Source organism: Chionomys nivalis, chromosome 21 (genome assembly GCF_950005125.1).
Source record: "Chionomys nivalis chromosome 21, mChiNiv1.1, whole genome shotgun sequence".
Taxonomy (NCBI): Eukaryota; Metazoa; Chordata; class Mammalia; order Rodentia; family Cricetidae; genus Chionomys; species Chionomys nivalis.
In genome coordinates, this window is record NC_080106.1 from 42,413,511 (window position 1) to 42,428,924 (window position 15,414).

The 15,414-nt window shown below is 45.7% G+C and overlaps 1 protein-coding gene across 1 annotated transcript in view; it reads left to right on the plus strand.

The window, feature by feature from the left end:
* The first annotated feature begins 10,523 nt into the window (after positions 1 to 10,523).
* The window catches only part of LOC130863894 (protein arginine N-methyltransferase 9), a 42,817-nt gene continuing 37,926 nt past the window's right edge, over positions 10,524 to 15,414 (plus strand). The window contains exon 1 of the mRNA XM_057754225.1: positions 10,524 to 10,845. Coding sequence (XP_057610208.1) covers positions 10,663 to 10,845 — 183 coding nt within the window. The 5' untranslated portion in view covers positions 10,524 to 10,662. The remainder of the gene's footprint in view (positions 10,846 to 15,414) is intronic.

Here is a 15,414-nt window from a genome sequence, read left to right on the forward strand (position 1 = left end):
AGTCAAGATCCCTAAAAGCTCAAACTGCTGAGGGTGACAGTTCAAAGGTTGTTTTCTGTCACGTCAATGACTGACATTTCTGGGGCCTTATGCCAAATCAGCAGGGCAGAGAGCTGACTGTGTTGCCTGGTGGCCTAGGTTTACCTTCTGCATCATTCCTATATAGAATGAGAAATATATAATAAGCAGATCATGTGACTGCTTGGTACTTATCTTTTCTACAAGCTGGGAGCTTTACTCTCTAACTTGTATCACACTCCAGGTATCCCGGACTCTGACCATACAGCCTCATCCCATCAGCTCAGCAGGGCTGGGCCCAGTTAGCACTTGGATGGGACACCAGGCATGTTGGCACACGTGGTAATCTTACCATATGGGGGTGAAGGCAGGAGGATCAGAAGTTCAAGGTCATCTCTAGACTATTCTGGCCATTTTTTTTTTTTTTTGGTTTTTCGAGACAGGGTTTCTCTGTGGTTTTGGAGCCTGTCCTGGAACTAGCTCTTGTAGACCAGGCTGGTCTCGAACTCACAAGATCCGCCTGTCTCTGCCTTCCGAGTGCTGGGATTAAAGGCGTGCACCACCACCGCCCGGCACATCTCTAGACTATTAAGAACAACACGAGCTCCATGAGACCCTTTCTAAAAAAGGAAATGAAAACATTTTAATACATTTTCACAGCTTTGGATTCAGCAATGCTTTCTTATCCCAGCAGCATAGGCACACACCAGGTGAGAGAAGGCTGTTAAGGGAGAACCCGGAATAGACAGACCTGGGAGCTCACAGGGGAAGAAAAGCAGCTTATGTTCAAAAACTCAGAAGGTGGAAGATAGACCCCTTGTTGCAACTCTGAGTCATGGAAAAAGGTCAACATCGACTCTGCTCCCCACAAAATGGGAGGGTTCAGGGTTTTATGTAGCCCAGGCTGACGTCAGATTTACTATGTAGACAAAAATAGCCTGGAACCTTTGATCCTCCTGCCTTTGTCTCCCAACTCCTTGAACTGCAGGCACGATTCCATGCCTGGCATTGCCTTCTAAATTCTGTTAATTATTATTTTTAGTACTCTTTGTGTGTGTTCCTATGTGTATATGTGTTCCTATGTGCATGTGTGTTTGTTCTTGTGCGTATGTGTGTGTATTCCTATGTGTATGTGTGTTCCTATGTATATGGGTGTGTGAGTTCCTATGTGTGTATGTGTTCGCAGCATGTGGCTATCAGAAGTACTTGCTATATATCCAAAGCTGGCACTGAACTCATGGGAATCCTCCTGCCTCTACGTCCTGTGTGCTGCTGGTATTCCAGGTGTACTTCCCTATACCTGGTTTAATTTACTTTGCGTTATGAATAAAATAGTTTACTTAGTTTGTATGAACAAAACTGAAAAGAAGCTGTCTGGCTGTGAACAACAACAACAACAAAGCTCCTGGAAGGGGTCTGTGTTGTGTCTAGAGAAACAGACAGTCTAGGCAGAATTTCAATACTGTGCAGAGGTTTGAATTTGACAGGTCCAGCGGCTAATTACTTTACCTTGTGCTAGTTCTAGCTCCTTGCCGCACTCAATATCTGAGTTTCTTCTTGTCTTCCTTCCTTCTTTTTTTTTTTTTTTTTGACTTTTCAAAACACACAGGGTTTGGTTGTCTATCCAGGGCTGTCCTGGAATTCACTCTATAGACCAGGCTGGCCTGGAAATCTGTACATCCACCTTCCTCTGCTTCCTGGATGCTTGGATTAAAGGTGTGTGCCACCACCACCCAGCTGTCGCTCTATCAAAACTAGTAACTCATGATAATAAACACCTCCTTGAAGCTATTAACTTAGCAGAACATTAGCTTCTCAAAACGGAGAGCTCTAAGAATGTCATCAGATCGCCTGTTCGCCTGTAGAATAGCGCTCCCCACTTCTCGATGTACCTGCCGCTCTGGTGTGCCCACAAATGTATTGTAAAGCTGCCTTGACTTATGATTGTCTTTGATGTGTAAAACTGCACAAATCCTGTGAAAAGACTTCCATATTGGAACATGGAATTTTGGGGTAACCTCAATTTGTGTTCCTGGGCCGGGCTCACTCTAAATGACTCCAGAATAAATCATCTCTTATTCCCTTTAGAATGAGAGCTGAGGTGCTAATGTTGGCATTTCTTTATACCTGGGAGATCGATAAGACGAGGCTTTGTCCTCAGCCACCAAATCTTCAAAAACATCGGAAACCCCGTGTTCAACACAGTAATGTGGTGCGTTGGTTTTTTCCTGTTGCTGAGACAACAGTGACTTGAGTCTACCATGGCAGTGGGAGCTGAAGGCGGCCTCTCACATGGCATCCACAGTCAGGAAGCAGAGAGCCTCTCCAGATGGAGCTATATCCCCAGCTCCTATATTTTGGTTTGGAAACAAGGTCTCATGAAGCTTCACTGGCTTCACACTGTCAGTAGCCATGCAGAGCTGCACCTTCAAGGGTAGTCACTGTGTCAATGACAGGTGATCTTTTATTTCCGATAAAGCTTTGTAGAACAGACTGGGCATGCACAGGAATGCGCCCTCCCTATAGGAACAAGTGTGGCCTCCCTATAAATTCACACCTGTTTGGTTTGGGCGAGCCCGGCTGTAGATACAATGCCCTGCTTCTCCTTCCTGCTGCAGCTGATAGGTCCTTCTTCCCTCGCTTCTGTCTTGGCATCTTCATTTTGACTTTGTGCTGGCCAAGAGGAGAATCCACTGAGATCCATCAGTCACTAGCCTGTAACCTCTCACAGAAGGATGCGCTCACATCTTTCCTCCATGTCAGAATGTATTGAATAACACTAAAGCTGTAAGGCTGAGCAGTTGTAATGATGGCAATTTGTATAAGTCTGCCTATCTTGGTAGCTTTGCCAAGGCAAATTTTGGTTCTTGATTCCAATCCTTTTTGTTTATTTCCATTTATTTTGAGACAGAGTCTCTCTATGCAGCCCTGGTTAGAGAGAGCTAGTTCCACAATAATGGAACATTATTCCACAACATTATTGTGAAACTAGCTATGTGGACCAGGCTAGACTGAAACTCACTGAAATCTGCCTGCCACTGGCACCCAAGTGCTAAGATTAAAGGTAAGCATCCCATTGCGTGACTTTATTTCCATTTGAATTGCTAATATTAATTCACATCGCATATCACACTATAAATGTAGCTCCGTTTATCAATTATAAACTCTTGCTTAACTATCCACACAAACTCCCCTTTTCCCTTTAGAAAGCATAGCCTTAATTACCTCTAATTACCTTCTCAGATGTGCCCAGGTGTTTCACAGTCACGCACCCTCTGAGACAGAAGAAAGCTAACAGGCGCCCACTTTGTCTGCCTTATCTGCCTTTTTGGTTTTGTGAGATGCATGACTGGTATCATTGCTATTGCCTAAAGAATTGCTAATTGTGTCTGTATGTGTACATAAACTGGGATCTTTGTGGGGTCCAGAGAACATCAAGAGAGAACATCGAGAGAGCATTGGGGAGGACATCGAGAGAGCATTGGGGAGGACATCGAGAGAGCATTGGGGAGGACATCGAGAGAGCATTGGGGAGGACATCAAGAGAGCATTGGGGAGGACATTGAGAGAGCATTGGGGAGGACATAGAGAGAGCATTGGGGAGGACGTTGAAGACTTGTGTGAGCTGATTCATCCCTTTCACCCTCAGATCCCGTTTAGTCAGGTCTTGCCTGCATAGCATTCTTTCTGGGTCCTGAGAGGTTCAGGGGACTGGCACATTCTGCCCTCTGGCTCAGGCAAATGCCCATGGTGACTTCACTGTCTCAACTCTGGCAAGTGTCCATGGTGTCTTCAGGGTCTGCGCTCCAGTTTGGGGGAGCACCCAAGGTGTTTACATGTTCTGTGCTCTGGCTTGGGCAAGTGCCCGTGGTGTCTTCACTGTGGCGAGCACACATGGTGTCTTCAACATCCTTGCTCCCACTCAGGGAAGCGTCCATGGCTTCTTGGTAAGTCCCCCACTCCAAGCCTTGCTCTCTCTCACACTGTTCACACAGACTGTGACTGTGTGCGTCGGCTCCAAGCCTCTCTCTGTCAGTCTGTCTCTCACTGTTCACATGGACCCACTGTGACGAGCTGTGTGCAGCTGTCCCAAGTCTCGCTGTAATGGTTTAAGTAAAATGCTGCAGGTCACGGCACTGGGCAGCAGGCCATGAGACCATGCCACAGGTCCCCAAAGCGGCAGCAGGCAGCAGGTCCTGAGACCCCAGCAGGCCACAAAAGCAGCCAGGTCCCAGGCAAGAAGCCGCATGGTGGGTGAGAGACAGAGACGGATATGCACGCCATGTAGAGTGAAGTTGGTTATTTATTTAGTGGGTTATGGAATGGAAGGGGAGAAGGAGGAAGAGCAGAGAGAGAAAGAGAAGGGGGGGGAGAGGAAAGTAGTGAGAAGGAAGAAACAGAAGCTGCCTCTGAGAGGGGTGGGGCACGGGCTGTAGGCAGGCAGGAAGATCTGCCTGCCTCAGTGGTGGATGGGGGAGGGAGTGGGTGGGCTTGTCTCTTAAAGGGACAGGGCAGACCATTACACTTGCTCTGTCTCCCACTGTTCACACGGACCCAATGTGACTAGCTCTTTGCACCCGTCAAGTTTTGCTGTTTAGGACCACTAATCTTTGTTAGTGTCGTGTCGCTCTTTGTCTTGTTGCGTGTGTTCTTACCTTTCTACCCATATTTCCTCTAATTGGTGTAGCTGGGGCTGTATCTCTGGTAATCAATCTTCCAGCTTCTAGTGGATCCAAGGCTCAGATGGTTGCTACTCATGGTGCCGTCAGAGCCATGGTTTCAGTCACCCCGGAGGTCACTTGGTGTTTCTGAAGGTTTCTCAATGCTCCCCGGGGTTGCTCTGCAATCCCTGTGGTCTTTTGGGTCTGTTCCCATGAAGGTTGTTTGCTTTGGGCTGCTCCCACAGAGGTTTCTGCCTTGGGCCTGCTCTTAAGTCCTTTGCTCAGGCCTACTTGGGTGGAGGTCGCTGCTCCAGCCAAGGTCACTGATTAGCACTCAGTCCCTCAAAGGTCTCTGGTGCAAAGGTCTCTTGACTCCCACGTACTTGCTCCTGTGGAGCTCATTGCCTCAGGCCTGTTCCAGCTGGCTCAGACCTGGTCCCACAGAGGTCTCCCTCAGCAGCTACTCCCTTGTACTTGCTCCTTTTGAGGTGGTTGCCTCAGGTCTTGTTATGAGCTGGGGAACTTCAGCTCTAGGTTCTTTTCCAAGTAGTGCTATGAGGACCTGTGTACTTCTCCCCAGAGAGTGATGAGTAACCAGACGAAGCAAGAGAATTGTCTTTATAATGATTCTTTACTAGCAACTTCAATAGCCAATGTATCCATGGGGTTTACAATCTTAATAGGGCATGGGGTATTGATGATGGGCAACACACAGGCAATTCAATATCACAGTTATTAATCCTACTAATCCTAATACATAAAACCAATTCATAACCTTAATCTAACTTATCACTTATCTATAAAAGACTTCTTAACCTTAATACAACTTATCCATTACCTATAAAACACTTCTTAACCTTAAACAACTTATCCATTACCTATAAAGCACTTCTTAACCTTAATACAACTTATCACTTATCTATAAGATATCTCTTAACATTCCATATACTAAACATATGTATTAACACATCTATGCTCTTCTCTTAACATTTCATGCATGCATTAAATAGCATCATACGACCTGGTATTCTTCAGCCTTAAAAAGAGACTTTTTGAATTTCTTCAGGCTGGACGCCTGACAGCACTGGGGGCTTGACAGCGAGGCTCAACTCTTGACCCCATAGTCTGCGCTCAGGAGATAGGGTTTCCATGTCCTGTTCTTAGGCTGGTACCAATCAGGTGCTACATCAATTCTTGACGGCATAGTCTATGGCCTGGTCTCGGAAGGCAAAGCGTTCTGCCTGTGCTCGGGAAGATAAGAGTTCTGTCTGCACTCGGCAAGGCAGAGTGTCTTGTCTGTTCTCGGGAAACAGACATTCGATGTTCACTCTCAGGAAATGAGGCTTTGCATTCGGGATGCAAGGCATTAAATGTCTGCTTTTGGGAGATGAATCTCTGTACTCAGGAGACAGAGCATTAAATGTTTAGGCAAGGCGCTAAATATTTCTGCTTTTCGGGAGGTAGACTTGGAGGATCTCTCTCTACAAGGCTTGGCGTGCCCAGGCCATCATAAGAGGTGAGATAACTGCCCTGCTTCTGCCCTTTTTATGCCAGTTTGAAACTGCCTCTCATTTGATCCTTCTGATCACCAGGTGTCCTAGGTTATCAGTATCGACTGGCCACAGAAGGGTGGGGGTCCTTCTCGTGTGGCAAGATTACTTCATTACCAAGGTTACTGGGTGCAGCCTCCCCCATGTGGCAGGGTCAGATGGGTGTGGCAGCCTTCAAGCAGGCAAATGTTCTCTTAATATTTCACCTTAGTAATTTTCCACACCACACACAAGAAGAAATGCTTTTATATTATCCCAACTTGCATTCATTCTTATTCTATGAATTTCCTGTTTTATCTACACTACAGATTCCCCTTTATTTATTCATTCAGAGGAATCTGTTTCCTTGTTCATTACAGGTCTGCTCTGAAAGAAGACAGAAGCAGGGCTCCTGTCTTCTTTTTTTTTTTTTTTTTTTTTTTTTTTGGTTTTTTGAGACAGGGTTTCTCTGTGGCTTTGGAGCCTGTCCTGGAACTAGCTCTTGTAGACCAGGCTGGCCTCGAACTCACAGAGATCCACCTGCCTCTGCCTCCCGAGTGCTGGGATTAAAGGCATGTGCCACCATCGCCCCGCCTATCTGCCTTTTCTTAACAAGAGAGCTAGCAGCACCCGATGAACTAACACAATGAAGTAATTCACCCAAAGCAGAAACTCACATGGTGATCAGAATGTTCTTTCTTGTATTAGTTACTTTTTGTTCCTGTTGAAATATACAACAACAAGAATCTTTCAGGAGGAAGGTTTTTTTGTTTGTTTTTTTTTAAAATTTCTCCACATAGTTTTAGGGAACACAGTCCTCCATAGACAGGAGGCCTGGTAGTAAGAACCAGAGCTGATCTCATTGACTTGTCAAGAGGGGAGAGTTGGGCTAGTCTATTAATCTCAAGGCTGGACCTCAGTGACTCAGTTCCTTTCCTGAAGTCCTGCCATTTTCCCAATGGCACCGTCATCTAGGGACTAAGTGTTCACACAGATACCTCTCTTTGTCATTGTTAATCCCATCGACTGATAATAAAATCACTACCACAGTTTAAAGCCAAATATGAAGCAAGCTTTAATAAAATCTGGCCAAGTGGATGGGCTCTGGCCAGATCCATACCGAGGTTCCCAGGAAATGGTCAAGAATAACAGTTTGTAGCATTTTAAGAAGGAAAACCCATAATTCATTGTATTTACTATCAGGTCCAATCAGTTCCAAGAAACATCTTGTTCCTCCAAACAGTGAACTTCCTGTCCACATGTGATCAAGTGCACCCTGTGCAGATGGGTCAAATGAACTTGTTTAGGGGAATGAAAAGCTTGCTATCTCCCATAAAAGGTAGCTCCAGCATTTCAGAAGTATCTGTCCTCGAGCAAAGGGGCTAGCAGATATGAGGCAGTTTTGTTTCCTGGATTACTTAGACGTAGTTATTAAAACTTAAAATGTGACCTTGGCTCTCACAGTGATAAAAGACTCTGACAAAAGGAAGTTAAGAGGGGTGGGGGGATTGCTGAGAAGCCAGGGCAGCAGCAGTATGCAGTGGCCGGTCACATCACTGGCACAATCAGGAAGCAGGGAGTGATAAATACACATTGTGTCTCATTTTCCTTTCTCCACTCACACAGTCCAGGATTTGAGCCTGTCAATGGTGTTACCCACAGTAGGTAAATCTTACCTCAGTTAAAGCAGTCAAGATAATCACCCACAGATATGAACAGAGGCCAGTCTCCCAGGTGATTCTGTTGGACTCTAGCGTCCAAACACCGAGGAGGAGTCTCCCCCAGAGACCATCTCATACACCACAGCCGATGCAAAAGCATGAGGATTTTATTAATTCTGTCATGACAGGGTCCCCCAGCATTCGGGAAGCCGAGGGACCCCAAATAGATGGCACAGGCTACTTTTAAAGGGGCCACAGAAGCAAGGGGGGTTGTTCTTTGACTATTATGATTGGCTTATTCGAAAGGGCTATTACCAATAATTGACTGGAGAGCTGTTGCCAGATGAGGTGAGGTAAGAGGTCATTTTGACCCCGTTTCCCAGGGGACTGAATCAAAACATACGTATATGGGTAATTGTTCAGGAACTGAGTACGTGCATGTGTAGCTGTTAGGTCCTTGGTTCCCAGGGGAGGAGGGGAAGCACTATGGCACAGAGGCTGAGAGGATTCAGAATTGTCAAAATGGCTTCAGAATTGTCTTAAAGTCTTACAATTCTAGGTTCTGTGAGTTGAAAATGAACAATAAACAGCATATCTTCAAGGCAAGCCTCTGGAAAGAAGGACGAGGGTATCTCTTCCTACTCAACTGCAGTCTATGTCCTTTGACTTTATAACATGCAAATAACAGCATGCAGATTTGATCAAATGTTTACAGTTATTAGAGGTGTAATAACTTTTTTGAAAGTTCAGATAATTTCTAAATGTTTCTCGAAAATGGTAACAATGAATTACATTAATTTTGCATGTATAAGTAAAATGCTTTTACAGATTATTTCATTGTATAATTTGATCAACCTTATGACTTACTCCAGGAAGAGAGCTTCATTAGGTCTTTTTGAATGTCTTAAGGAAGGGTTACTAGATGAACAGAAGGGGGAAAGCATGGAGTAGAACAAGATCCTTCCCCCAAATCTGTTAGTCTTTATATTCTACTCAGTCCCATTGTGTAGAGGCCTTCCTTTGTGTTTCCTCCTCCTCCTCCTCCTCCTGCTCCTTCTTCATTTTTGCTTTGTTTTTCGAGACAGGGTTTCTCTGTGGCTTTAGAGCCTGTCCCAGAGCTAGCTCTTGTAGATGTAGACCAGGCTGGCCTTGAACTCACAGAGATCCACCTGCCTCTGCCTCCCAAGTGCTGGGGTTAAAGGCGTGTGCAACCACGGTCCGGCTGTGTTTCCATCTTCTTAGAGAAATACTGTACAGTTATATCCTACATTGCTTAGTACAGAAAGCAGCAAATGAGGATACGAATAGTTAGAACAGTACACAAACAAAACTAAAGAGCAGGAGAAACACTTTCCATCAAAGGTAGAATTATTAAAGTTCTTGTTTTGTACATACTAGATTGATTGAGAATGGTTCCTGTCTTTGAATAAATTTATCAGTGTTGTGTCCAAGTTAAGACCCCCAGAGAGACAACACCGGAATCCAGTCAAGTCTAGAATGCAAAAGCAAGGTTTATTCTTTCCAGCTAGCTGGGAGCTCAAAGCCACCACTCACAATGCAGCACAGTGGGGAGAGCTCCCGTTTCTCATTTGGGGTTGATATATATATAGGTAAAAACCGTGAGCCAGGTTCACTTAGGGTCAAGAGAGTTGGTCTTGCTAAACGCAGGGTATGGACCACTTCAGTATACCCCCTTCCTCCTTTAAGAGGCTTCTTATGTTCTGTGCATGCTCCCCCGCCCTCTCCCGAGTCATTAAGTCTGCTTCTGTCTAGATCACAAAGTGGGTGTCACAGGGGGCTAGCTGGCAGGGACAGCTGGTTTGCACTTTTGCAAAGTTTCCTGTTTCCAGCTAACTCTTGATGCTGCAAAGTTTTAAATTTTTTTTTTTATGTCCTTACGTTAGGATGTACATAGGTATGTGCTTACAAGGGTGGGTCAGAGAATAAGTCACAAGAGAAAGCAAAAAGGCACACAAAGGTTGACTTTAGGAGAACCAGAGAATTTTTTGTTTGATGTACAAAATACTCTATCCTCCATTTCTTATTTCTTACTCTACACACTACTAATCTCTTGAAAATGGCAACAAAATTAGCTAACGCTATAATTCCTGTAGATCTTTAAAAACTTTCGGACTTCTAAGAGGCCACATGCGACACAAGTCTTCTGTGTCAATGTAACAAGTCACCAGGAAATTCGCATTCAGCTGTACCATCCCGCGGACATCCACGGACTTGTGTGACCTTGACGCAGTTCTCGGAGACTACTTTTTCTTTCTTTTTCGAGTGTAACCCAAAGTTTCGCCTCACGTGTTTTTCTTTTTTTTAAAGAATATCTGACGCTAAGGGAGTACACCATGACCAAATTTAAGGTGATGTATTTCGTTTTGAAATAGTGAGACTCGCACGTTATGCTCCAGAGGGCCTTAGCATCGCACATGCCTGTCAAGTTGAAAAGCAGGGTCTGGCATTCACAGCGACTACACTCCAGGAGGAGGGAGAGAGGACGGTCAGGCTCACTCCTAGTGCAAGGGACCACGCTCAGGAGCTCCCAGGCGCTGGGGGTGGGGCTTACCCGAGAGGGCGGGCCCGGGTGGCGTCATCACCGCGCGCCGCCTCTTGTCGCGCGCGGCTGCCCGTTGCGGAGAAGGCGGGGTTTCGCTCTGTGTAGCGGAGAGCGCTTTTTCCTTCTGCGCCTTCTGTTGCTGCCTTGGGTGCCAGGGAAGTGAGGCGTGGAGAGGCTCTTTTCCCGGAGGAGAGCGCCTTCCTCGAGGGCTTCGGAGCGGAGCCTGAACCATGCCGAACTCGCGGCCCAGACCCCGGCGGGGCGGTGGCGCAGGAGCGGCCGGCCGGGATCGGCTGGTGGCGCGGTCCTTGCAGAGCGCTGAGCACTGTCTGGGCGCCCGGGACTTCGGCACTGCCTATGCTCATTACCTCCTAGTGCTCAGCCTGGCGCCGGAGCTCAAAGACGACGTGAAGGTGAGGCCTTCCTGCGACCCTAGGGTAGGGTGTGTGTGTGTGTGAGGAGAGAGAGACAGACAGACAGACAGTGATGACACAGAGACGGAGACACCTCAAGCTTCTAACTACCATGGAAGTCGATTCCCTCCTGGGCCTCCTGCAGCCCATCTCGGTACAGCCAGGTTTTTTTTTTTTGGTTTTTCGAGACAAGGTTTCTCTGTGGCTTTGGAGCCTGTCCTGGAACTAGCTCTGTAGACCAGGCTGGTCTCGAACTCACAGAGATCCTCCTGCCTCTGCCTCCCAAGTGCTGGGATTAAAGGCGTGCGCCCCACCGCCCCGCAGCCAGGTTTTAGTAACAAGTCAAAAATCGTCTTACATCTGTTTGAAAATTTCTACCTCTCTTAAGATTCCAAAAGCCGCCGGGCAATGGTGGCTCACGCCTTTAATCCCAGCCCTCGGGAGGCAGATGCAGATGGATCTCTGTGAATTCGAGGTCAGCCTGGTCTAGAATGAGTTCCGGAACAGTCAGAACTATCCCACAGAGAAACCCTGTCTCGAAAAAAACCAAAAAGAAAAAGAAAATCCAAATGTCCTTTAAATGCCAATGCCACTAGGTAGTCCTTTCTCTCCTCCAGTATGTAATTTAATTAGCCCTACCTTGAAGTCTTTGTATTATTGTGTTTACAAGGAAATTATCATGTGTACAAGAAATACTGTTCGTCCGGAGTTGGATAAATTGTGCAACCCTAAGGGACTCTTTATCTGATGGTCCGTCTCATGTGCAGCAGTTACCCTGCTGAACTACTGTACACTTTCGTGTGTTAGAATCTCAGTTTCACGAAGCAGTTGAATTGCATATTCAGTTTAAGCCGTGGACCTTCTTGCTTTGTTCATCCCGGAATTTCTCAATCTGACCCTGTCTTCCTTCTTGTGTAGCAGCGTGGTCTGTCCTGTGTCCACTAGATGGCAGTAACATTAGGGGCTTGTAATTCACAGAAATTTCAGGATCTGTTACATAGTATTCTGGGTAGTTTGCTCCCTCGTGTAGAAAGCAGTCTCATCAACACGACTTCTCTTGGCTCAGCTCTAGCTGCTGCTTCTGTGAACGGAAAGATAAATAGTTGGTGTGAGTGTAGAACATGGTAGAGTGCTTGTGTTGGTAGAATTCTTATCCCGGGGAAGACATAAACTGTATCTGCCCTTTCTCCTAAGATCCCAACAACAAACTGAGGTCTCCGGGGAAGCAGTGAATTCACTGGGCTTACTTACAGAGCACAGTGGAGGGGTTACTTACTGCAATGTGGGTGCTCCCCTACAGAAGGCTGCACTGGAAAGCCTTTACCCGCAGGAATGATAGCTTTCTCATAGCTGCACGGCTTCTCTCTCCCCGCCACCTCCCTGGTTATATACTGGAGACCAGAGGTTCTTAACCTGTGGGTTGTGGCTCCTTTGGGCCACACATCTTGCATATCACATGTTTACATTATGATTCATAAAATAGCAAAATTACAGTTATGAAGTAGCAACAAAAATAATTTTATGATTGAGGTCATCCTACCAGGAAGAACTGTATTAAAGGGTCACAGCATTAATACAACATTAATTAAAGTTTGAGCATTCTCAAACCACAGCTTTAGATTCTACTTGAGGCTATGCAGTCAAGGCAGTGTTGCCCACAACAGGTGGTATGAACAGCGGGATACTCAGGTGAGGGTCTCATGACCCAGCCTGCCTTCCTGGGAGAGAGTTAAACAGTCAACAAGTCCATCTGGTATGATCTTGGCAAGTGGGCACAGCTAAACTTCCTTCCAAGATGGCAGTTGTTTGACTTGGGAATAGGCCTATACAACAGCTTGCCATAGAATGGCCCTGAGTGTGATGCTCTGGGTTCCACGGCTAGCACAGAAAAACTATGTGAAATTTGACTATATGACTGGAGACATAGCTCAGTTGGTGGATTTGTCCTAACGTGCACCAGGTCTAAAGCTAGTACAGCAGCACACATTTGTAATCCCAGCACTTAGGGAGTGGAGGCAGGAGAATCAGAAGTTCCAGATTATCTTCAGCTACATAATGAGTTGAGGTAGGGTTGTATGCGACCCTGTACTAACTTTTTATTAAAAACAGACAAGCTGGTGATGGCCAGCATTCAGTAGCTTAGTAACTGGCTTGGTTTTATGTGAAACAAAGTTCTTTTTTCTTTTTTTTTTTTCTTTTTGCAAAAGCCTCATTAACAGAAGTTTGCTTTTCTGAAAGCCTCTCTACTACCTATACCCACACTTTGGTCACATTAAATCATTTGTGTTTTAAACTTTTAAATTTAATATGTATGAGTATTTGCCTGTATGTGTGGATATGTACCACATGTGTGCAGTTCTGACTCAGGATACCACAAGACCAAGTTCTCAGCACAAAGGACTTTTATTTGCCTCAGAGGGATACTGGATGGGAAGTAAGAAGCTTAGACAGGAGATAGAAGACAGGGAGAAAGGGGAAGGGAAGGGAACAAGGGAGAGGGAGAAGGGGTATTGCTCTTGGATAAAGAGGAGACAATTGGTGGTTCATAAAGATAAAGGGGGAGACCCTGTGTTAGGATATGGTGTTTAGTTTTACTTGGGAATGTTAATCAGATGAGCCAAAGGGGCTTTTGATTGCTGGACTTCAGTACTTTGATAGCTGGCCCTTGGTAGGCTGCCTCAGGAGGAGGAAGTGGCCAAATATGGGAATAGACCTTGTGGCTAGCTTTAGAAATGGTAAGCTAATGGCTTTTAGCAAGACAGGGAATGAGGGAGAAGGGTAAGACTTGCCAGACCAGACCCATGCTTGCTGCTCTTGGACTGGCTAGAGTTCCTTCATGGAGGAGACCAGAAGAGGGCATTGGATTCCTTGGAGCTGAGTTATAGCCAGTTGTGAGCTGCTGTCTGGGGGTACTTAACCTGGGTCTTCTGCAAGAGCAACAAATACTCTTCCCCCTTCCACCTGAGACAAGGTTTTTCGGTGTCGCTTTGGCTGCCCCGGAACTTGCTTTGTAGACCAGGGTGGCCTCGAACTGAGAGATCTGTCTGCCTCTGCCTCTACTGAACCATCTCCACAGCCGTTAGCTGTTTTATTCATTTACTTATTTTTGTTGTTACCAAGGACGAAACCCAGAGCCTTAAACATCCTAGGAAAGAGTACTCAACCACTGAGCAATCTACTAATCTATAGAACTCTTGATCCATTTATATAATATCTAGATATCCAGAGTATCTACCATATAATAGGATCTCCTTCATTATCTTTGTTTTTCTAGTAAACTGTTATAATTCCGATATTAACTCTTATGTGTAAAGTTTGTATGTGGACTGTCAGAGCCTGCCTTTTCTCCATAGAGCAGTATCATGGAAAACAGCTGCAGGAAGATGAGACTGGAGCTGGGTGGGCAGTGAGAAGGCAGTCGCTGTGCTTTACCAAGTGATTGAGGGCCAGGTTAGGTTGGAGCAGTAGAGCTCGTCAGAAAGCAGCAGATTTAAAGATAGTAGAGTAGGATGTGTTGTGACCAAACTTGGGGGACATAGCATACATGTCTACTCACCCAGGTAGGGATCCCCTGACAGACCAAAGTTAGATGTTGTATGAGGAACACGGGCTGCTTAACCCCCGAAATAATTACACAGAAACTGTATTCATTTAAACACTGCCTGGCCCATTATATCTGCCACTTTTTGGCTAATTCTTACATCTTGATTCAACCCATTTCTAATAATCTGTGTAGAACCACAAGGTTGTGACTTACTGGGAAAGATTCAGCATGTCTGACTCTGGTGACTTGATGGTAGCTCTCCCTGCCTGCCTTCTTTCTCCCAGCATCCAGTTCTGTCTTTCCTGCCTACCTAAGTTTCTGCCCTATCAAAAGGCCAAGGCGGTTTCTTTATTTGACCAATGAAAGCAGCACATAGAAAGAAGAACCTCCTACACCAATTAGATACCATGAAAGACTAACTTAGTGAACCATTGAGTTTTATTGGGGTTACTTACAGGGACAGAAATAGCTTAAAGACAGGTGTATTGTCAAAGCCCACCCGAACATGGATGACAGCTCACAGAGCTGGAAACTGAAGCACTCTGCACAGCCTGCTGGCAGTTCAACAGACTGGAGAGCATCCTCTCCAGCTGCCCCTGGTCTAAACCTCCTGGTAGCCTGGCTGGTTTCTGCTTGTTCCAGGCTAGCTGGTCTGATCTCAGAAGTCTTCCTGGCAGCTTGTCTTGTCTGAGGGACTCTCAGCACTATTGTGAGAGTGCATGGGAGGTGGAGGTGTAGTGAATCTGCTCAGTTTCAGGGACTTCCTGAAGCTATCTTGAGTTGTTTACCTTCTGTTTTAAGGACCTTTCCTAAAGGATGGAATGTTTTAATCTTGGAGGAACCTTGTACAACAGGGTAGCAGTAAGTAGTGATTTGTGGTTTGAGATGGAATAATACCTTTGTATCCGTTTGTATCCTGTGAAGGACAGGTGGTGTGACAATTGAGGACATGTTGTTAAATTTCTGCCTACAGGATTCTATTAAGATAGAAGCAACATTCATGTGCATCTTTGAATTTTCATTCT